We start from the raw sequence: 20,567 nt of genomic DNA on the forward strand, positions 1-20,567 counted from the left end.
TTTTGTTTTTTGGTACATTCCATTTAAAAATTGTGCCATTGTTGAAAAGAAATAGGAATAAAATTATTTTAGAAAAAAAAAATTAAAAACTTTGATATTCTTTCCATATATATATGAGAGTCCATGTCATTAAATTGAAAGAATGAATTGTTAGAATTATTGAATTCTTTATTGTTAAATTGTAAATATAATAATTATTTATACAAAAACTGGCAACTTATATAATGCTCTTGTTAATCAAGTCGTTCGTACAGATAAATGTATCCTAAATCTTTAGGAGGATTTTCAGACACTGCAACCTGTAAATTAAATGGAAAATTTATCAAAACTGAGCAAAATTTAAAATATTAACATTTAATTATTAAATTATTAAAAATTAAACCGAATAAATTATTTAATTAAAATAAAATACAAAATAATAAATTTTAAAAATAAATTAAAATTATATAAATTTGAAATTTTAAAAATTTGCAAAATTAAAAGTTAAAGGTAAAAATAATAATAATAATATAATTTTATTTATTCTCATTGTATAAAAGAGAAATTTCGAAATCATATAAAACTGAATAAAATATTCATTTAAATAAAAAATAAATTGAAAATCGAAATAAAATTTAATAATTTAACAAATTTTTTGTTTACCTTCTCGTCATTGAATAAGATCCAACCTTTTTCTTTTAATAAATGGCAAACGTAATGTCCAACCATGGAAGAAGTTCCCATGTGAGAAATAAAACCAATTAATTTATAACCTGAAAAAAATTTTAAATAATTAAATTACACAATATTTTAATTTTGCAATAATTGAATTTTAAAAATTGAATTCTTTTATACGATTTGAAGTTTTAGAAAAAAGTATAATTTTTCACATAGTTAAATTTTATTTGTTAATGAATGAATAGTGAGAATGGAACATTTTTTTTCCTTTTTTTAAATATAAATTTTACCTAAAAACTGCAAAAAAACAAAATAATTGTTATAAGACTGATTTTAAAGAAATGAAAATTATCAATTTTTATCGTTTTTTTTTTTTTTTAAATTGACTTACGTCCACTTCCGTTTCTAAAGTTTCCATCCTTTGAGTTTGTATCCACTTCCATTGGCGTTTCATCCGAATCAGACAAATGACTAAATAACCAATCGACCGCATGTTTCATATTATTATTTGTTGCTTTTAAAGCTCTTATCGCTTTTTCTTCAGTGAAACCCATACTCATTACTTCTACCAATCTCTCTTCATTTGGTACAAAACTATTTTGATCTTTAAAATTCAAAAAATTCCAATATTAATATAATTACAAAAACAAAATAAAACATTTCATTTTTAATATTAAAAACAAATTAATATATCCCATTAAAAAATAATATATAAAATTTCTTAATAAAATAGATAAAATAATTTTTAAATATATAGAAAAAAAAAAACAAAATTGTGAGAAAAAGAAAAATACCAACTTTTTTTCATAATACCAGGTGGTACAAATGGTTCGGAAAAATTATCATCGGCAATGTGTGTCATTAGCCAATTGGTGGCTTCTTCAAAACCACCATTTTCGGTGAAAAACACAGCCCTTTTACATGCCTCCAATGGAAAGCCCATTTCCGTTAATTGATCAATAATTGCCGGATCATATTGCGGTTGTGGATGTTCCAATTCAGTGACTTCTGGTAATAATTCTTCATTTGGCTGTAATCCCTTTCCCTCCAACCAACTTAAATCTAATAAATCCGGCATTTCAACTTCAACGTCCAATTTAATTGGCGTCCAATCTTCCTTTGCCGTGAATTTTTTCAAATGAATCAATAAATAATCGGGAAATGTTGCTAATTTCGTTGTTCTATAAACAAAATATAATAATAATAATTTCTAATTGCTAACTATTAATAAAAGCAATAATTACAAATATAGAAAATTCAAAATAAAAAAATATAATAATAGAAAAATCCATCAAGTTCTAAATTTTAATTAAATTTCCTATAAAAAAAGTTAGTTTAATTTTTAGAAAATTCTTACTTTACAGCGGTCGTTTTTTCCTTCAAGGCCGTACTATAAAATTGTTCGATAATTTCACTTTTTGCAAAAGCTTCCAAACATGAGGACAATTTTATTCTTGGTCTTACAATATCGTGAAAATCTAATTTTTGGTTATTTTTCTCCGCCTCGTCCTTTTTAGCAAGATATGCGTCAACTTGTTCCTAAATACGATTAAAAAAAAAAAAAAAAAAAAAAAATGATGAGTTTTCTATTTTCCAAAGAATTATAATATAATTATCGTAAACAATAATTAATTACCTTGTTTATTGCACAATCTAAAGCTATTGGTAAAGGTAAAAGATATTCGGGTCGAGACGTGTATTGAACTTTTTTCGAGCTATTACATTCATATCGTTCCTCCACTTTGAATTTAAAACAATCTGCCGCATTCTCTAAATGATGATTATTTTGCTGTTGAACAAAAAAAAAAAAAGTAAATTAATATCACACGTTTTTTAAAATTAAATAAATATTATCTACGAATAAATTGTTTATTTTTTAAATTGTAATAATTATATTTTTAAAAAATTATTTTTTAAAAAAGAAAACGAAATTAGTGTGAAGCAAAAAAAATTATATTTCTATACTTACTTCTAAAAGATTAATCAAATGAAGGAAAAATTCTTGAGCATCTTGTTGTCTATTCGATGAAAATTCTTGATGTCCACGCCCAACTAAATGCTTAAACATTCGCGGTGAAATTCCTTGACTTGATTCATCGTTATCCGACTTTGGAGGTTGAGCATATTGTCCCGATAGTAATCCAATTGATAATTTTGCCCTGAAATCAATATTTTTTTCCCCTCAATTCTCTTTTAATATTTATGTGAAATTGAAAAAAAAAAAAAATTTTAAACACATCAATGTTAGTAAATCAGTTTATATGATTATAAAAAAGAAAATAATCCTAACTAATAAATTTACTATTCTTTATTTCTTTTTTTTTATCTCCACAAAAAAGTATTTTGTTTAGAAGAGAGGTCAAAAAAAGAGAAAGAAAAAAAAATAATTTTTATTAATTATTATCTAGATATAAAAATTGTCATTGAAAATTATTTTAAAATAATTTTAATTTTCCTACTTACATTTGGACGTTAATATCATTTGGTGGATTGTGAACACTATTTGTAAAAATTTTGTCCGCTTCATTATGGTATCTGAAATAAATATAGTTAATTATATAATTAATAAAATGTTACTTATAAAATAATTAAATTATTAAACAAAAAAGAAAGTAGAAAATAGAAAATACGAACCGATTGATAAAATCAGGAATGACAAATAATGTTTGCAAAACACTATTGAGATAACATGAATTTCCAAGATTTACAAGACCCGTATGACCGGGACCATAAACTTTTGTCGATGATTCCTGTAATGTTACCCAATCGCCAAATTTTTGATTGAGATCTAATTCCAATTCAATCATGGATTTTTCTGTTTTTTCCATTTGCGTTATATTCACACCCCAATGTGCTAAATGTTCAATCAGCTTTGGATCAAGGACCATGTCATCTTCATCATATGAATAGACATCACCTTTTCCATCTTTTGTTATTGTTCCAAGTTTAACAGCCAATGGATAACCCGAATGACGATAATGTTCCACAGCATGATCATTGCCACCACTTCCATCGAAAAATTTACGTCCACACAATATACTTCCGTCAGTTAAATTTAGCCAAAGATTTTGTGTGAGATCACATTTTTCACATTTCCAACCACTTGGCGGTATTTTAATTCCATTGTCTAATTGTTTTAAATTCTCTGCGTGTCTATATAGTACAGAAAATTAAAATTTTATTTGATTTATTGAATATTTATTTTTATTAATTACATTATTTCATTAATTAATTAAATTAAATTTTGGATAATTTTAAACTTAAATCAATTTAAATTTTAAATAAACTGAAATTCGGATAATCAATTAAAATTCGGACTGAATTTGCAATTTTATTAAAATTTTAATTACCTAAGAAATTTTTATTTTAACTATATAAAAAAAAACGAAGCTGAAGTACGCAACGTTTATATAAACGATTTTTAAAGAAATAATTTTTTAAAATGAAAAATTCTATAATTTTTTGCCTAAAAAATATTTTTTTATAATTTGTTGATTAATGAAAAGTACAAGAAATATTGTTTAGTCAAAAAATTATAGAATTTTTCATTTTAAAAAATTATTTCTTTAAAAATCGTTTATATAAACGTTGTGTACTTCAGCTTCGTTAAAAAAAATTAGAATTTATTGAAAATTGAATTACTTGAAATTTGAATCGAATAAAATTTAATTACATTGAAATTTGGATCAATTAAAAGTTGAATAGATTGAAATTTAAATATATATATTCAAATTTGGATAAATTGAATTTTGTATTGATTGAATTGATGGCTGATTAATTAGAATTAGAATGAATTTAAATTTACAACGATTACAATTTTAATCAACAAGTACTCACGCCTCGGATCGACTTTAAGGTGCAAAAAAAGTTGTTTTAGTCGATTTACATTCACAAAAAAGTAGATTTTTTAATTTTAATATTTAAAAAATTAATAAGTGAAAAAAAAAAAATTTTGATAACAATTTAATTTTAGAATTTTTATTTCAAACTTTTTTAAATAATTGAATTTTTAAAAAAATATTAAAATTATTATAAATAACACAGGCACACAAAAAAAAAAAGTTGTCTGTTTCTTGAACTACACATATATTTCTTATAGTATTTTGGCCCGCTGAAACCGAATCTGAGGTCAGAATTGCTCCATCACCCTCAGTTTTTTTTTAAATCGACCAAAACCACCCTTAAACGGACAAATTCACACTTCGGAGATAAAAAATAAATCAACTTATTTTTTAGAAAAACCAAATTTTACATCTACGAAACTTTGCTCCACTAACTCAAAAACAAAGCCAGCATTGATCCAGCACCCCCTGAATTTTTTTAATCGAAAAAACTACCCCTAATCTGAAGAATCAAATTCAGGAGGTAAAACAATAAAATAACTGATTAAAAAATTTTATAACCAGGTATTTTTACTCCAGCAAGGCAGAAACAAATCCAGAAATGCTCCCTCACCCTCTAAATTTTTTTTAAATCAAAAAAACCACCCTTAAATAGAAAAATTCAAATTTAAGAAGTAAAAAAATAATAAATTACCGGCTTTTTTTAAAAACAGAACCTTACATGTTTGTAGTTTTGCTCTACTAACTCAAAAAAACAAAGCCAGCATTGATCCAGCACCCCCTGAATTTTTTTAATCGAAAAAACTACCCCTAATCTGAAGAATCAAATTCAAGAGGTAAAACAATAAAATAACTGATTAAAAAATTTTATAACCAGATATTTTTACTCCAGCAATGCAGAAACAAAGCCAGAAATGCTCCCTCACCCTCTAAATTTTTTTAAATCGAAAAAACCACCCTTAAATAGAAAAATTCAAATTTAAGAAGTAAAAAAATATTACCCCCTGAATTTGATTCTTCAGATTAGGGGTAGTTTTTTCGATTAAACAAATTCAGAGGTTGATGAATCAATGGTGGTTTTGTTTTTGAGTTAGTGGAGCGAAAATACATAGATGTAGAAAGGTTCTGTTTTAAAAAAGTCAGTTATTTAATTTTTAATCTCCTAAATTTGAATTTTTCTATTTAAGGGTGGTTTTTTCGATTTAAAAAAATTTTAGAGGGTGAGGGAGCATTTCTGGCTTTGTTTGTGCATTGCTGGAGTAAAAATATCTGGTTATAAAATTTTTTAATCAGTTATTTTATTGTTTTACCTCCTGAATTTGATTCTTTAGATTAGGGGTAGTTTTTTCGATTAAAAAAATTTCAGGGGGTGCTGGATCAATGCTGGCTTTGTTTTTTTGAGTTAGTAGAGCAAAACTACAAACATGTAAGGTTCTGTTTTTAAAAAAAGCCGGTAATTTATTATTTTTTTACTTCTTAAATTTGAATTTTTCTATTTAAGGGTGGTTTTTTTGATTTAAAAAAAATTTAGAGGGTGAGGGAGCATTTCTGGATTTGTTTCTGCCTTGCTGGAGTAAAAATACCTGGTTATAAAATTTTTTAATCAGTTATTTTATTGTTTTACCTCCTGAATTTGATTCTTCAGATTAGGGGTAGTTTTTTCGATTAAAAAAATTCAGGGGGTGCTGGATCAATGCTGGCTTTGTTTTTGAGTTAGTGGAGCAAAGTTTCGTAGATGTAAAATTTGGTTTTTCTAAAAAATAAGTTGATTTATTTTTTATCTCCGAAGTGTGAATTTGTCCGTTTAAGGGTGGTTTTGGTCGATTTAAAAAAAAACTGAGGGTGATGGAGCAATTCTGACCTCAGATTCGGTTTCAGCGGGCCAAAATACTATAGGAAATATATGTGTAGTTCAAGAAACAGACAACTTTTTTTTTTTTGTGTGCCTGTGTAATTTGAACTTTGGAAGAGTTATAGTTGAAATTTTTAGAAATAATTAAATTTCCAAAGATTTTGTTAAAATTTCAGACAATAATTAAATTTCACAGAATTGAAAATAATTTATCAAATAATTTTTGATAACATTTTTTAAAAGTAATTAAATTTTTAAAGATTTACAATTCTTATTTTTGAAATTAATTAAACTTCAAGTGATTTTTAATTGAAATTTTTTGTTATATCTGTTGATAAAGAATTTATTAGAAATTATAGGCAAAAATTGAATTTCAAAAGTTTTTAATTGAATTTTTAAAGAATATTATAAAAATCATTAAATTTTAGAAGAGTCACAGTTGACATTTTTAGAAATAATTAAATTTTAGAAGGTTTTAAATTGAAATTTTTCGAATTAATTGAATTGAAGTGATTTTGAATTGGAATTTTTTTTGTTGATTTCTGTTGCTAAAGTATTTATTAAAAATTAAAGACAAAAATTGAACTTAAAAATTTTTTAATTGAAAAATGCTTTCAAATAATTGAATTTTCGAAGAATATTATAAAAATCATTTAAAATAATTATATTTCGAAAGAGTTACCAGTTGAAATTATTAAATTTCAAAAAGTTTTAGATGGAAAATTTTAAAAAAATAATTAAATTTTAATAAGTTTTAAATTAAAATTTTTGGTAATTTTATTTGATTTTTTTTTTAAATTGTAAACAATTGTTAAATTTTATAAAATTTTTAATTGAAAAATAGTTTAAAATAATATTGAATTTGTGAAGAATTTTATTAAAATAATTAATTTCGAGAAAAATTTGTTAAATAATTGAAACATAGAAGATGTGAAGAAAATCTGCATTGTATTCTAAAAAAGACGTATTTTGTTTAAAAAATTTGTAAAAAATATAAAAAAAAAGTCGCATATTATTAAAATAATTTGAAAAAAGTCGTATTTTCGAAAAAAAAGTCAGAAAAAGTAGAAAAATTCGTATAATCCGAGGCCTGAATACTACAACTAATTTAAATTTATATTTATTGAAATTTGATAGAAATAATTTTTTAATCACCAAAAAATTTCTTGATAAATCAAACTTGTGTCAATTGAATCATTTAAGTATAATATAGAAAATTGGATAAAATTTTCAGCTACTATAAAATTCAGATAAATAGATATTTCATTTTAATAGTAAAAAAATAATTTTACTTTGAAACAACTCGAGCTTCTCCGTCCCAAGTTCCTGCCAATGCTTCTTGTTCGGCAATTTTCAATGCGGATTGAGCTTCTAAAATTGCTTTCACCGACATTTGTACCAACATTGGCAATTCCTCATTAGGATAAGAAATTTCCGTAAAATTTGGTAATACAACAATTTTGTAATGTTCTTCGTAAGTGTATTTTTGTTGATCAGGATTAAATCCTCCAGGCGTTCCAATAGCTAATCGTGTAATTTTCTTTTCCGGTCCATCCATATTTTCATTTGGAATCTTAATTATAATTTAACAAATATATTATTTAAATATTTTCCAATTTTAATATACATTCTTATTGAATAAATAATTATTAACAAATTTAAAAAAATATTTAATTTATCAGGAAAAATTTTATGAATTTTCGTTTTAAAAATATTTCTTGCAATGTTATTTTTTATTGATAAAAAAAATTAGAAAAAAAATTTTGTATAATTTTCCGTTTAAAAATGTAATTTGTTTTTTAATCGTTGATCATAAATATTGTCGAGTTAAGCATTGTAATAATTAATTATTAAATGAATAAATAATAATTTATTAAATATGTTTCAATAATACAAATTTTTAAGATTCTTTAAAAACAAATTTCAATTTCCAAATTAGAAATAAAAATTACTAATTTTTTTATTTATATATACTTAAAATAAATTAAAATAAATATTTACAGATTTAGCAAAAATTTATCGAATTTTTTTTTCGTGATATTTTAAGTAAATGTAATTCAATCTTATTTATCATTAGAAAAGAATGTTAGTATGTACCTCCTTTTTTGTCTTCAAGATATGAAGAAAAACAGCATTTCCCGTTTCCCTAAAGTAACATTCAACATGCTTCTGACTTAGTCCAAAAAATGATGAAAGACTAATATATAAACCAGTAGGACTTTCCTAATAAAAAATAATAATATAAATAATTATATATTTATTAAATTTTCATTTAATAAATATAAATTTTCAATATTTTAACTTAAAGGAAAATCAACTTACTGGAGTGTCAAAAGAATAAACACACTCATCTTTATAAACTTTATCGGATCCTTCAGGTACTTTAATTTTCTTTAAATGCTTCGATAATTCTTCCATGATTCTATAGTTTTTTTGTAGAAAAAAAAGTCTATTAAAAATTAATTGAAACTAATATCTAAATTTTTTTTATTTGAGAAATAATTTTCTCGAGACGCGATTCAATAAATCTTTCTACACTTCTATATATAATAAAGGTGAGTCCAGAAGTACAAAAACTGTAAATGACGGGAGACACAAACAGAACTCAAAATGGCCTATAGCTTCTCTCATGAGAATGCCGTGGTCTTTAAAAAAATTTTCTTTTCTTTTATACAAAAACATAAAGATGTAATAAAATTAGTTAATTATAATTATTTTCAAATATATACATATTAAAATCATTTTATTTTTATATTATTTGCAAAAACGTTTTTTTTATGCAAACTAATTCAAAATTACCCGCCATGGAATAATTTTATGAACAAAATTCATTTTGACAAAATTCCAGAAATTGTAATTCTATTCGTTGTTTATAAAAATTAAATAATTGTTTTTTATTTTTGACATTTTTCATATTGTAAATCAGCCATTAAATTAAGATGGACAATTTAAAGAGTTTGGACAAAATGCATTCGCGCCAAATTGACAATATTTTGCGCCGTTTACACGAGATTCTTTAATGATTGTTGTTTGTGTTATTTTGTAGTGTGATATTTGTCAATTGTTGTTAAAAATTGTGAAAGTTTGTTAATAATAAATATGAATAAGAAACCATTTACTGGTCCTCCGGCGAAAAAGTCAAAAACCGGGTAAATAAACATTTTGCCTATGTTAAATAATATAACGTTCGAAAATTCTAACCTCTAAAAATTTAATTATTCTCAAATTTAATTCTTTATTAATTAATATTGTTGAATTCGTTGATTTACACTAATATTAGTATAAGAATATTAATAAGATAGATTATTAAATTATAATGAAAATAATAATAATGGTTAATTAATTAACGATAAATTAAAAATTTCATTAATTATATTTTTCTCATTTTTTTTTTTTATATAATTATGAAAATTAGAAAATTTTTTATTCTTTTATAAATAAAATCCAAAATATCTCTTTTGATTTTTCAATTTTAAAGAAATTAAAAATTAATAGTAAAGATTATAGATACATTTTTTTGAATCGCATTTTATTTATCAAATAATTGTATAGTTAATTTATGAATAAAATTATAAAAAATAATATAATAAACTTTTTTTTTATTTATTAATAAATAATTTGATTTCTTAGAGATGACGATGACACTCCTTCTACATTTGAATCAGAGCTTGCATCAATGTTCGATGGAGAAGATGATGATTTTTTGGAAATGGACACCGTGAAAGGAGAAGTAAGTAATAATTTTTAATTTTTCTTTATTTACCTGTTTTATTTTTTTGCAAAAAAAAATCGGCAAAAAACCACGTCATTTCTTTATATGTCAATTGAAAAAATTTATTAGAAACGTTTAAATTGCGCGGTTTTATTCGCGAGCACATATATATATATGTAAATTGCAGTCAATGTTTATATAAAATTAGAAATATGCAATATGCTTCATATCTTGTCAATTATAAAGAAATTAATGTCAAAATGTTTTTTTTTTTTTGCTAATTGGAAACGTTAATAATAAATAATGAACTGGAATTTTCTTCCAAAAAAGAAGGTAAAAAATCAGAAAACAATTTTTCTATTTAAAAAAAAAAGAATTTCAAAATTAAATTATTTAAATTTCTATTTATTGGCTTTTATGCAAATAAATTTATTTAATTATTATTGTTAAGTTTATAAATTTTGAAACGTAATTTGTTAAGAAATAAAAAAAAAAATTCGAGAATAGATTTTTGTTTTTAAAACTAGGTTAATTTTAGTTATTTATATTTGGAATAAAAGCCCTTTAGTACAATGTACTTAAAAAATTAGTAACTGAGAAACAGAAATTATAAAAAAGAATATAAAAAAAAGTTATTACGCATTAATCAGCATTTTTATTATCAATTTTAGAATATTATTATTTGTTATTGTTTCAATTAATTTTAATTTTTTTTTAATGTAATAGGGGCCAGAGCAGGAAAATACTTCGGCAAAATGGAGCAGACCTCCTCCTCCAAATTTAAATCCTTCAAAAGATAAATTATGCTTTCAACAAATCGACGTCGATCATTATACAGGTAATTTTTTTTTTCTTTTTCGAAAATCAGTGACTTATCAATTATTTTTATGTATAAAAAGTTCGCATGAAAAAAGGTAAAATTTGTTGGTTTTAGTTTCTGAGATATTTGCAATTTTCCAATTTTTAGAGAAAAATCACGCAACGTTTAATGATAAACGATTTTTAAAGAAATAATTTTTAAAAATGAAAAAACTATAATTTTTTGCCTAAAAAATATTTTTTTTTTAATAATTTGTTATGATTAATGAAAACTAAAAGAAATATTTTTTAAGCAAAAAATTACAGAATTGTTCATTTTAAAAAATTATTTCTTTAAAAATCGTTTATCATAAACGTTGCGTACTTTAGCTTCGTAAAAATCTCGATTTTTTTTTTATTATTATTATTTAAAATCATTTCAGATAACTTTTTCGTAAAATTTTGTAGTTTTCATAATTTTTGATTATTTTCTTTTTCTTTAATTTTAGATCAACCACTTCCTGGTATGCCAGGAAGCAAGGTAGGTCCTGTTCCAGTGATGAGATTATACGGAGTCACAGAAAAAGGAAATTCAGTCTGTTGTCACGTACATGGATTTTGTCCTTATCTGTTTGTCACTGCACCAACTTTATTTACAAACAATCATTGCGCACCCTTCAAGGTACAAAAGAATTTATTATCAAATTTATAAGGGTGTATATTTATGGACAACATTTTTTTTTTATGTCCCTTCGATATAATTCTAATAATTTAAAGAAATATTCACTTTTCTTAGAAAATTGAATTAATTAATATTATTCTCTAACTTTAAAAAATAATATTTATTTTAAATTAATAATTATTTATTATATAAGAGAAAAAAAAATTTAGTAAAATTTGCTGCAAGGAAAAAAAAATTCCTTTTTTTTTTAACTATTAATGTCTTAAATTCTTGTCAAACAGGAAGCACTTAACAATGCTGTGATAAAAGATATGAAATCGAATCCTGAAAATATTCAAGAAGCGATTTTAGCAGTTGAATTAGTTAAAAAACAAAGTGTTTATGGATACAACGGTTCAGATTTGCAACCATTTCTCAAAATAACAGTAGCTTTACCAAAATTAACTGCACCTTGTAGACGATTATTGGAAAAAGAAGCTGTTTACGCCGCCTTTAGTAATCACTGTTATCAAGCTTTTGAAAGTAACATCGATTTTGATATTCGGTAATTAATAAAAAAAACATAATAATTTACTTTCTTGAAAATTGGTCCACTAATATGAATTTGAAACTATAATTTCAGATTAAAAATTGAATTTATTTAATAACTGATTCAATAATGTTTATTTTTTTAAAATTTATACTTCGAAATTAATTAATTAATGTAAAAATCAATTATTATAAATATTCGCTTCAATTATTGAAATACTCCTTTTGTTATTTAAAAATAATGTTAATAATTATATAAAATTGAATTAAATAATTTGAAAATGTGATTGAAAAAAAATAACTCTTATTTTTTTAATGATTGCAATTGAAATTATTATTTGAATATTATTCTAGATTTATGGTTGACACAAATATGGTTGGCTGTTCATGGATAGAATTACCACCTGGAAAATGGAAATCGCGTGGTTATTATAATCACGCCTTACCAATAACTTCAAGATGTCAAATGGAAGTTGATGTTGCCTGGGACGCTTTCATCGCTCATGCACCGGAAGGCGAATGGTCAAAAGTAGCTCCATTCAGAATTCTTAGTTTTGATATCGAATGTGCCGGTCGTAAAGGTAAAAAAAAGAAGAAGAAATATTTCAGTGTTTAACAATTTTAAACTTTTCAAGAAAAAAAAAAAAAAAAAAAATCTTTATAAATTTAATTATTTTCGTAATCAAATTGTTAATAATTATTTAATTTTAGTGATTTAAAAAATGTATAAAAAAATCATTTTTTTTTGTACTTTCAGGAATATTTCCCGAGCCAAATCACGATCCAGTTATTCAAATTGCTAACATGGTGATTAGACAGGGTGAGCCTGAACCTTTTTTACGAAATATTTTCACCTTGGACACATGTGCTCCAATTGTTGGATGTCAAGTGCTTAGTTATCAAACCGAACAAGAAATGTTGAGGGTAGGAAAACTTTAAAATAAAACTATTCTAAAAATATTTAATAATAATAAATATAAAAATTATGATTTTGAAAAAAAATCTGCTTATAACTTTTACGCAATTAAGAATTTGATACTAATTTTATTGATTATTATATTTTCTAATTTTCCATTAGAAATGGGCTGAATTTATTCGACAATTGGATCCCGATATTTTTACCGGTTACAATATTAATAATTTCGATTTTCCCTATTTAATTAATCGTGCACAACATTTAAAAGTGAACGATTTCAATTATTTGGGACGAATAAAAAATATCAAATCAATTATTCGCAATCAAGTATTGCAAAGCAAACAAATGGGTAGACGTGAAAATAAACATGTTAATTTTGAAGGACGAGTACCCTTCGATTTATTATTGGTAAGCATTTTTCTTTTTTCATTAAAATATATAAATTACATGAAGAAAATTTAAAAAAAAAAAAAAAAAAATTTCAGGTCTTGGTAAGAGACTACAAATTGCGATCGTACACGTTAAATGCAGTGAGTTATCATTTTTTACAAGAACAAAAAGAGGACGTTCATCACAGTATTATTTCTGATTTACAAAAAGGAAATGCCCAAACACGTCGTCGACTTGCCGTTTATTGTTTGAAAGACGCAATGTTACCTCTTCGTTTATTAGATAAATTAATGTGTATTATTATTTATATGGAAATGGCAAGAGTTACTGGCGTTTCATTATCAACTTTATTGACAAGGGGACAACAAATTAAAGTTGTTTCACAACTTTTACGAAAGGTGAGAGTGTTAAAATAATTATTCTAGTATTTTTTTTTTGTTCGTAAAATTTATTAATTTTTAAAAAGTAATTAAAAATTTTTCTTTTTAGACCCGAGAACAGGGATATTTGATTCCAACTCATCAGGGTCAGGGTGTGGACGATCAATTTGAAGGTGCAACTGTTATTGAACCAAAACGTGGCTATTACAGTGATCCAATTGCAACTTTAGATTTTAGTTCACTATATCCGAGTATTATTATGGCACACAATTTATGTTACACGACACTTCTCACTCCTAGTGCACAGCATAAATTACAATTGCCAAATGATGATATCACAAAAACACCGCATAATTCAATGTTTGTTAAAACAAATGTGCGAAAGGGACTTTTACCTGAGATTCTTGAGAATTTATTGAGCGCGCGAAAAATTGCAAAAGCTGAATTAAAAAAAGAAGAGGATCCCCTCAAGAAAAAAGTACTCGATGGACGACAATATGCATTGAAAGTATCGGCGAATTCCGTTTATGGTTTCACTGGCGCTCAAATGGGAAAATTGCCCTGTTTGGAAATATCAGCGGTAAGAGAAAAAGAAATTTATTTTTAATTAATAATAATTAATTCACTAACTAAAATTAATTGAATTTCACAGAGTGTAACGGCTTATGGACGTACAATGATTGAAAAAACAAAACAAGAAGTCGAAGAGCATTATTGTAAGAAAAATGGCTATAAACATGATTCAAATGTTATTTACGGTGATACGGATTCGGTGATGGTGAAATTTGGCGTCACTGATATTCGTGAAGCGATGCAATTGGGAAAAGAGGCCGCCGAATATGTCTCATCGAAATTTATAAAACCAATAAAACTTGAATTCGAAAAAGTCTACTATCCATATCTTTTGATAAATAAAAAACGTTACGCCGGTCTTTATTTCACAACACCTGAGAAATATGACAAAATGGATTGCAAAGGTTTGGAAACAGTTCGCCGTGATAATTGTCCCCTTGTTGCCAATATGATGAACACATGTTTGCAAAAATTGCTCATCGATAGGTAAATTATATTTTTTTCTATTATTTTTTAAAATCTCGTAATTTATTTATTTATTTTTTTTGCAAATAGAAAACCAGACGATGCAGTCGACTATGCAAAACAAGTGATCAGCGATCTTTTATGTAATCGAATAGACATTTCACAATTGGTTGTGACAAAAGAATTGACAAAAACTGATTATACAGCAAAACAAGCGCACGTTGAATTGGCGGCAAAAATGAAGAAACGTGACGCTGGTACAGCGCCAAAACTTGGTGATCGTGTACCATATGTATTTATTAATGGTGCAAAAGGTGCGCCAGCCTATCAAAAAGCTGAGGATCCAATTTATGTTTTAGAAAATAATATTCCAATTGATACAAATTATTATTTACAAAATCAATTGTCAAAACCATTGGTGAGAATATTTGAGCCAATATTAGGCGATAGAGCCGAATCACTTTTATTGAAGGGTGAGCATACGCGTACAAAAATTGTTGCAACATCGCGTGTTGGTGCACTTGTTGCATTTACAAAGAAAAAAGAAATTTGCCTTGGTTGTAAGGCTGTTTTAACGGCGGATCGTGAAAAATTGGCTCTATGTAAATTTTGCGAGGAGAAGGAGGGTGAATATTTTGAAAAAGAAGTCACCGCTGGCCGTAAACTTGAGGAGAAATTCTGTCGATTATGGACCGAATGTCAGAGATGTCAGGGAAGTCTTCATCAGGAAGTTTTGTGTACTAGGTAAGTATATAATTTTTAATAAAAAAAAAAAGAAAACTAATTGTTTTGTGTTTAAAAAAAAATATTTCTTACAGTCGAGATTGTCCCATTTTCTATATGAGAAAAAAAGTACAAATGGATTTGGATGCACAGATGAAGAGAATCAGCAGGTTTGGTGTTCCCGAATGGTAATTATTTATTTATTTTTTTTTTTGTTACCCATCTTTCATTAGTATTTACATCTGTACAGTTTTTTTCCACCAATTTTTTCTTATGAAATAAAAAGCATTTTTTTAAAAAAAAAATTATATCGTAATTTATTTAATTACAATCAATGAGTCTTGTTTCTTTTTTCAACACAATTTATTTTTCTGAAAAATCATTGTAACATTTTCTAAAAAGTATCGTCTATAGTGTTTGGAAAAGAAAAATAAAACTAAAATACACGTCTAACTGTAACAAAAAAATTTTTTAAGCATATAATTACATTAATTACGTCTTTGTGTTTTTGTGTAATTCGAAGAGAATCGAATTTTCACGTCACTGGAAATATTATTGAACTCAAAATAATATAAAATGGAAATTTTTTTTTTTTATTTTGGTGTGGTGAATTTGGAAAGACCTTCAAGTAAACTAATGTATGCCGTGTGCTCGTACGATGTACTGAGTTCCATCATTTTTTCTGCGAATTCATTTGATATTCCCTTCTCCTCAAGATAGTTCATCAATAGGTCGTAGAGGTACTTGAAAAAGGAGAAAAAAAAAAAATATAATTAATTAGGAAAACTTAAACGATTTTAAATGAGAACTATAAAATCATATTAATTAAAATATTGAATAATCAGGCCTCGGATCGTTCTAAAGCGCAAGAAAATAGTTTTAGTCGATTTAATTAAAAAAAAAAGTTGATTTTTTTATTCTAATTAAATTTAATTAGTTAATAAATAATTTACATTAAATAACTAATGTTATTTGATATTAAATTCATTTTAGTAATTCTTTAATAAGATTAATTTTATAAGAATAGTATCAAGAAAATTTATTTCAAATATTTCAAAATCAAAGTAAGAAAAAAATTTCAAAATTTTAATTAACTAGAACAAATTTCTAAAAAAAAATGTCTTAAAGTTTCATTTTAAAAATTCGTAGTTGAGCAAACGAGATAAATTAATATTTAATTAGCATTATAATATTTATATAATTAAAAAAAGAAATTATTAAAAAATTATTTCTAAAATTTTAACGAAATAAAATACTTACGCCATCGATGACTTCTCCGCTTACGGCATAAACTTTGTCGGAATATTCGCCTTCATAAAGCGTAATTTCGTCAATTCCGAAAATGTCATCTAGAAAAAAAAACAACGCAAAATTAATAATTTGTACCTATTTTTTTTTTTTTTTTATAGAAAAAGTGATAGTAAAACGCATTTCTTACAGTTCATTTTATTTAATTATAACAAATTAATTAGTAAATAATTGAATCAATAAATTTCGATAAAAATCAGTTTTCCCATTTTTTCTACTTTAAATTTATATTTTGCTAAGAAATAATAAAAAATTTTCTTAATTAAAATTTAGATTTTATTCTCATTCTAGAAATACATTCAAAATCAAATTCAAAAATTACTTCAAAATTAAATTATTTGTCAAATTGTTGAAAAGTACTTTAATCAGAAAATTAAATAAAGTACAAATTTTCAAAAACAATATTTTGTCTTTTCCAAAGATCAATTATCAGTTTAACAAATAAAAATAATGTCAACTGTACTCAACACTTTGGATATTTCAAAAGGGTGAAAAAAAAATTTAATTATATTCAAAAAGGGTAAGTCCACGTCAGAAATATCAGAATCTGCAAGTGGTTCTTCGATTTTAATGATACTTGGTAAAATTATAGCTTTATATAAGAGCAATGTGTAAGTAAAAGGAATTTTTAAAATATCTAAAATTGTAGGAGTTATATCACTTTTAATTTTGATACTGCATTTTTTTCTTTCCTTTATATCTCGGTCAATTTTCAACCGATTTTGATGAATCAAAAACGATTTTTTTCAAAAAATTACGTATTTTCAGAAAATTTTAAAATAAAAATAAAATTTTGTTATTTAAATAGAAAAAAGTAAAAAACAAAATTTCTTTTAGATTTTTTTCAATTTCGACCTCTTTTTTTTAATTTTTAATTTTTTAATAATATTCCTTTTTATTTTATCTTTAATTTAAAAAAAAATTCATCCTGGAGACTTTTTTAGATCTCGTGATATCGTCCTTTAAGTATTATAAGTCTTCATCAATTTGAAAACCGCAGGACTTGCTTCTATCATTACTTTCATTTGTTTGTTGAAATTTTTTATGGTTATGAATAACTATTTGTTTTAGAATCCTCTAAAAGAAAGCGCTAAAAACTTCAGCTACAATTTCAGGTTGCATTGTTAAGGTTTCATTACAATTTATTTTAAATTATAAATATTACAAAAAATAAAAACTTTGCTTCAAATCTATTAATAAAATATTGATTTGCTTGAATTTTCACTTGTTTTAGTCAAGTAATTTAAAAATAAAAACATTATTACGCGAAAGTTTCTAGTTTGTAACAATAATATTATAAATTAAATGAAAGTAGAAACACAAATCTGGATCCTAGTTTTCTTGAGATGTGGATATTTAAAGAACGATATCACGAGATCTAAAAAAGTCTCCAGGATGAATTTTTTTTTAAATTAAAGATAAAATAAAAAGGAATATTATTAAAAAATTAAAAATTAAAAAAAAGAGGTCGAAATTGAAAAAAATCTAAAAGAAATTTTGTTTTTTACTTTTTTCTATTTAAATAACAAAATTTTATTTTTATTTTAAAATTTTCTGAAAATACGTAATTTTTTGAAAAAAATCGTTTTTGATTCATCAAAATCGGTTGAAAATTGACCGAGATATAAAGGAAAGAAAAAAATGCAGTATCAAAATTAAAAGTGATATAACTCCTACAATTTTAGATATTTTAAAAATTCCTTTTACTTACACATTGCTCTTATATAAAGCTATAATTTTACCAAGTATCATTAAAATCGAAGAACCACTTGCAGATTCTGATATTTCTGACGTGGACTTACCTAAAATTAAAATCAAAGTATTAAAAGAAAATTTCATAAATGCTTACTATAACTTTCGTCAGCACCAGACGCTCCAGGTTCTCTATTATAAGAACAAGTGAATGATAATGTTTGATTCCCTCTTACAATGTCAATTTCAAAATTAGGTTTGCTTCTCATTTCACCAACGTCTGCTTTGTCATCCTGAGGATCAATTTCAGGCTCTTCGTCAGCACTAATTGTATGATTAATATTGAAGGAAATTGTAATTCTGTGGAGAGAAAATAAAAAATTAATAAATGCAAAAAAATAATTTTTATTTTAATAATAAACAATTATTATTGTTTATTATTTACAGAGTAATTAATTTTGAAATTCATTAAATATTTTATTAACTTACGTTTCTGCTGCCTCTTCTTTTACGAGACGTACTTCAGCTCCATCGAGAGATACTTTAAATCCATAGAGATCTGTTGGAATTGTTTTTAATTTTCGAGCTTTCTTCTCAGCTACTATTTCCTCGGCAAGAAATTCAACTAATTCTTTTTCGGCTACAAAAAAAGAAAATTAAACATTACGTATACAAAATATTTATAAAAAAAAATTGTTACACATATGTTTATTTAATTATTTATTAATTAATAATATAATTACAATTTCACCTTAATTAATATTTTTTATTTGATAAAATTGAAAATTAAATTAGTAAATTTATATATTTTTTTCGTCAGTTCTTTTTAATTAAAAAATTTGATTTAATTTAAATTCAAATTAAATTTAATTAAATTTGTAACGAAATTAATTATCGAATATAAAAATAAAATTTATTAATGTAAAATGAATATTATAAAAAAAAAATTACAAAATTGTAAAACAAATTGAAAATTTAATAAATTAAAACTAAATTTTGTCACATTGCTGAAAAATACTTTAGAAAAAAATAAAGTACACTTATTCAAAACAATGTTTTCACTTTTCCAAAGATCAATTATCAGTTTAACAAATAAAGTATTGTCAACTGTACTCAACACTTTGGTGATATTTCAAAAGGGAGAAAAAAACAAATATTTAATTGTTCAATAATAAAAAGATAAGATAAATTTATTTTTTATTATACAAAGGCCAAATAAATAATAATAATAATTTTATTTTTAAACCGAAAAATAGTAAAACATTTTTGCGAATTTCATTCGGTTTTATAGAGGTAAATAATTAGTAAAAAATGATTAAAATTTTTTTTCTTGCAAATTAAAAAAAAAACTCGAAACTATTATCGCAACAATTTCATTATAATTATAAAACTAGAAATAGACTTCAGTCTAAAGTGAGTGCCAAAAAAATATAAAATAAAAATCAAATATAACAAAATTAACCTCACGTGGTATTGAGAATACACTGGGTTTTTTTTTTTGTGTTTTTTTTTGCATAACGCGAAATATAAATTTCAATTAAATATCATAAAATTTGATACCTTTTGTATGTGCTGATCGACAACCACCGCAATTACATAATTCACTGTGAATTTTATTCGCTTCCTTGGTTAAACTTGAAGAATTATGCTCTAATCGATTGCACATGTTCCAAAGCATTCGATTAATTTGAACATTGGTTTTTGTAATATTTACTGCCGGTGTTATGACATTTTTTAAAGCCGTAACTCTCAAGGCACTTCTCACTAGTCCATTCATCATTTTGAAACACTATTTTTCGTTTATTATAACGTTTAATTATTAATTAAAATCAAAATAAAACAGTAACCGGCATGCAGGGTGTAATCCTCGGTGCAAAAAGTACAAGAGAGAGAGAGAGAAGAAACCGGAAATAATTCTTCAGTCGCCATTTCTATTTCATCAGTTCTTTATTTCCGGTCAAATGAATTGAATATTAAAAATTAAAAATAAATAGGAAAAAAATTCTATTTTATTAAATAGTATTTTTTTTTGTATAATATTTTTTATTT

At 24.4% G+C, this 20,567-nt stretch overlaps 3 protein-coding genes across 4 annotated transcripts; 1 reads left to right on the forward strand and 2 right to left on the reverse strand.

The window, feature by feature from the left end:
* Positions 1 to 147: 147 nt before the first annotated feature.
* LOC127290307 (ubiquitin carboxyl-terminal hydrolase 5) lies at positions 148 to 8,936 on the reverse strand. The gene is made up of 12 exons (XM_051318800.1): positions 8,674 to 8,936; positions 8,449 to 8,574; positions 7,644 to 7,924; positions 3,292 to 3,810; positions 3,121 to 3,192; positions 2,627 to 2,816; positions 2,294 to 2,446; positions 2,015 to 2,196; positions 1,456 to 1,838; positions 1,049 to 1,261; positions 643 to 752; positions 148 to 299 (listed from the first exon to the last, which is right to left on the reverse strand). Exons 1-12 carry the CDS (start codon positions 8,767 to 8,769, stop codon positions 234 to 236), a joined length of 2,391 nt encoding a protein of 796 aa, XP_051174757.1. The 5' UTR covers positions 8,770 to 8,936; the 3' UTR covers positions 148 to 233.
* Positions 8,937 to 9,322: 386 nt separating this feature from the next.
* Positions 9,323 to 15,823, forward strand: LOC127290305 (DNA polymerase delta catalytic subunit). 2 transcript variants are annotated; one of them, XM_051318797.1, is made up of 13 exons: positions 9,323 to 9,500; positions 9,982 to 10,081; positions 10,790 to 10,901; positions 11,371 to 11,543; positions 11,825 to 12,087; positions 12,426 to 12,652; positions 12,829 to 12,995; positions 13,150 to 13,395; positions 13,473 to 13,775; positions 13,867 to 14,337; positions 14,410 to 14,816; positions 14,886 to 15,539; positions 15,614 to 15,823. In XM_051318797.1, exons 1-13 carry the CDS (start codon positions 9,451 to 9,453, stop codon positions 15,708 to 15,710), a joined length of 3,270 nt encoding a protein of 1,089 aa, XP_051174754.1. In that variant the 5' UTR covers positions 9,323 to 9,450; the 3' UTR covers positions 15,711 to 15,823. The 2 variants fall into 2 exon arrangements, with proteins under 2 accessions (XP_051174754.1, XP_051174755.1); XM_051318798.1 differs by lacking the exons at positions 9,323 to 9,500; positions 9,982 to 10,081 and adding an exon at positions 10,270 to 10,396.
* A 36-nt stretch (positions 15,824 to 15,859) lies between these two features.
* LOC127290310 (complement component 1 Q subcomponent-binding protein, mitochondrial) lies at positions 15,860 to 20,421 on the reverse strand. Its single transcript, XM_051318803.1, has 5 exons — positions 20,079 to 20,421; positions 19,008 to 19,158; positions 18,676 to 18,878; positions 16,779 to 16,867; positions 15,860 to 16,261 (listed from the first exon to the last, which is right to left on the reverse strand). The coding sequence occupies exons 1-5, from the start codon at positions 20,296 to 20,298 to the stop codon at positions 16,112 to 16,114; spliced, it is 813 nt and encodes a 270-aa protein (XP_051174760.1). The 5' UTR covers positions 20,299 to 20,421; the 3' UTR covers positions 15,860 to 16,111.
* Between the last annotated feature and the right edge of the window lie 146 nt (positions 20,422 to 20,567).

This window comes from Leptopilina boulardi, unplaced genomic scaffold (genome assembly GCF_019393585.1).
Source record: "Leptopilina boulardi isolate dan_hultmark-lab unplaced genomic scaffold, ZJU_Lbou_2.1 LbouV2_59, whole genome shotgun sequence".
Classification (NCBI taxonomy): Eukaryota; Metazoa; Arthropoda; class Insecta; order Hymenoptera; family Figitidae; genus Leptopilina; species Leptopilina boulardi.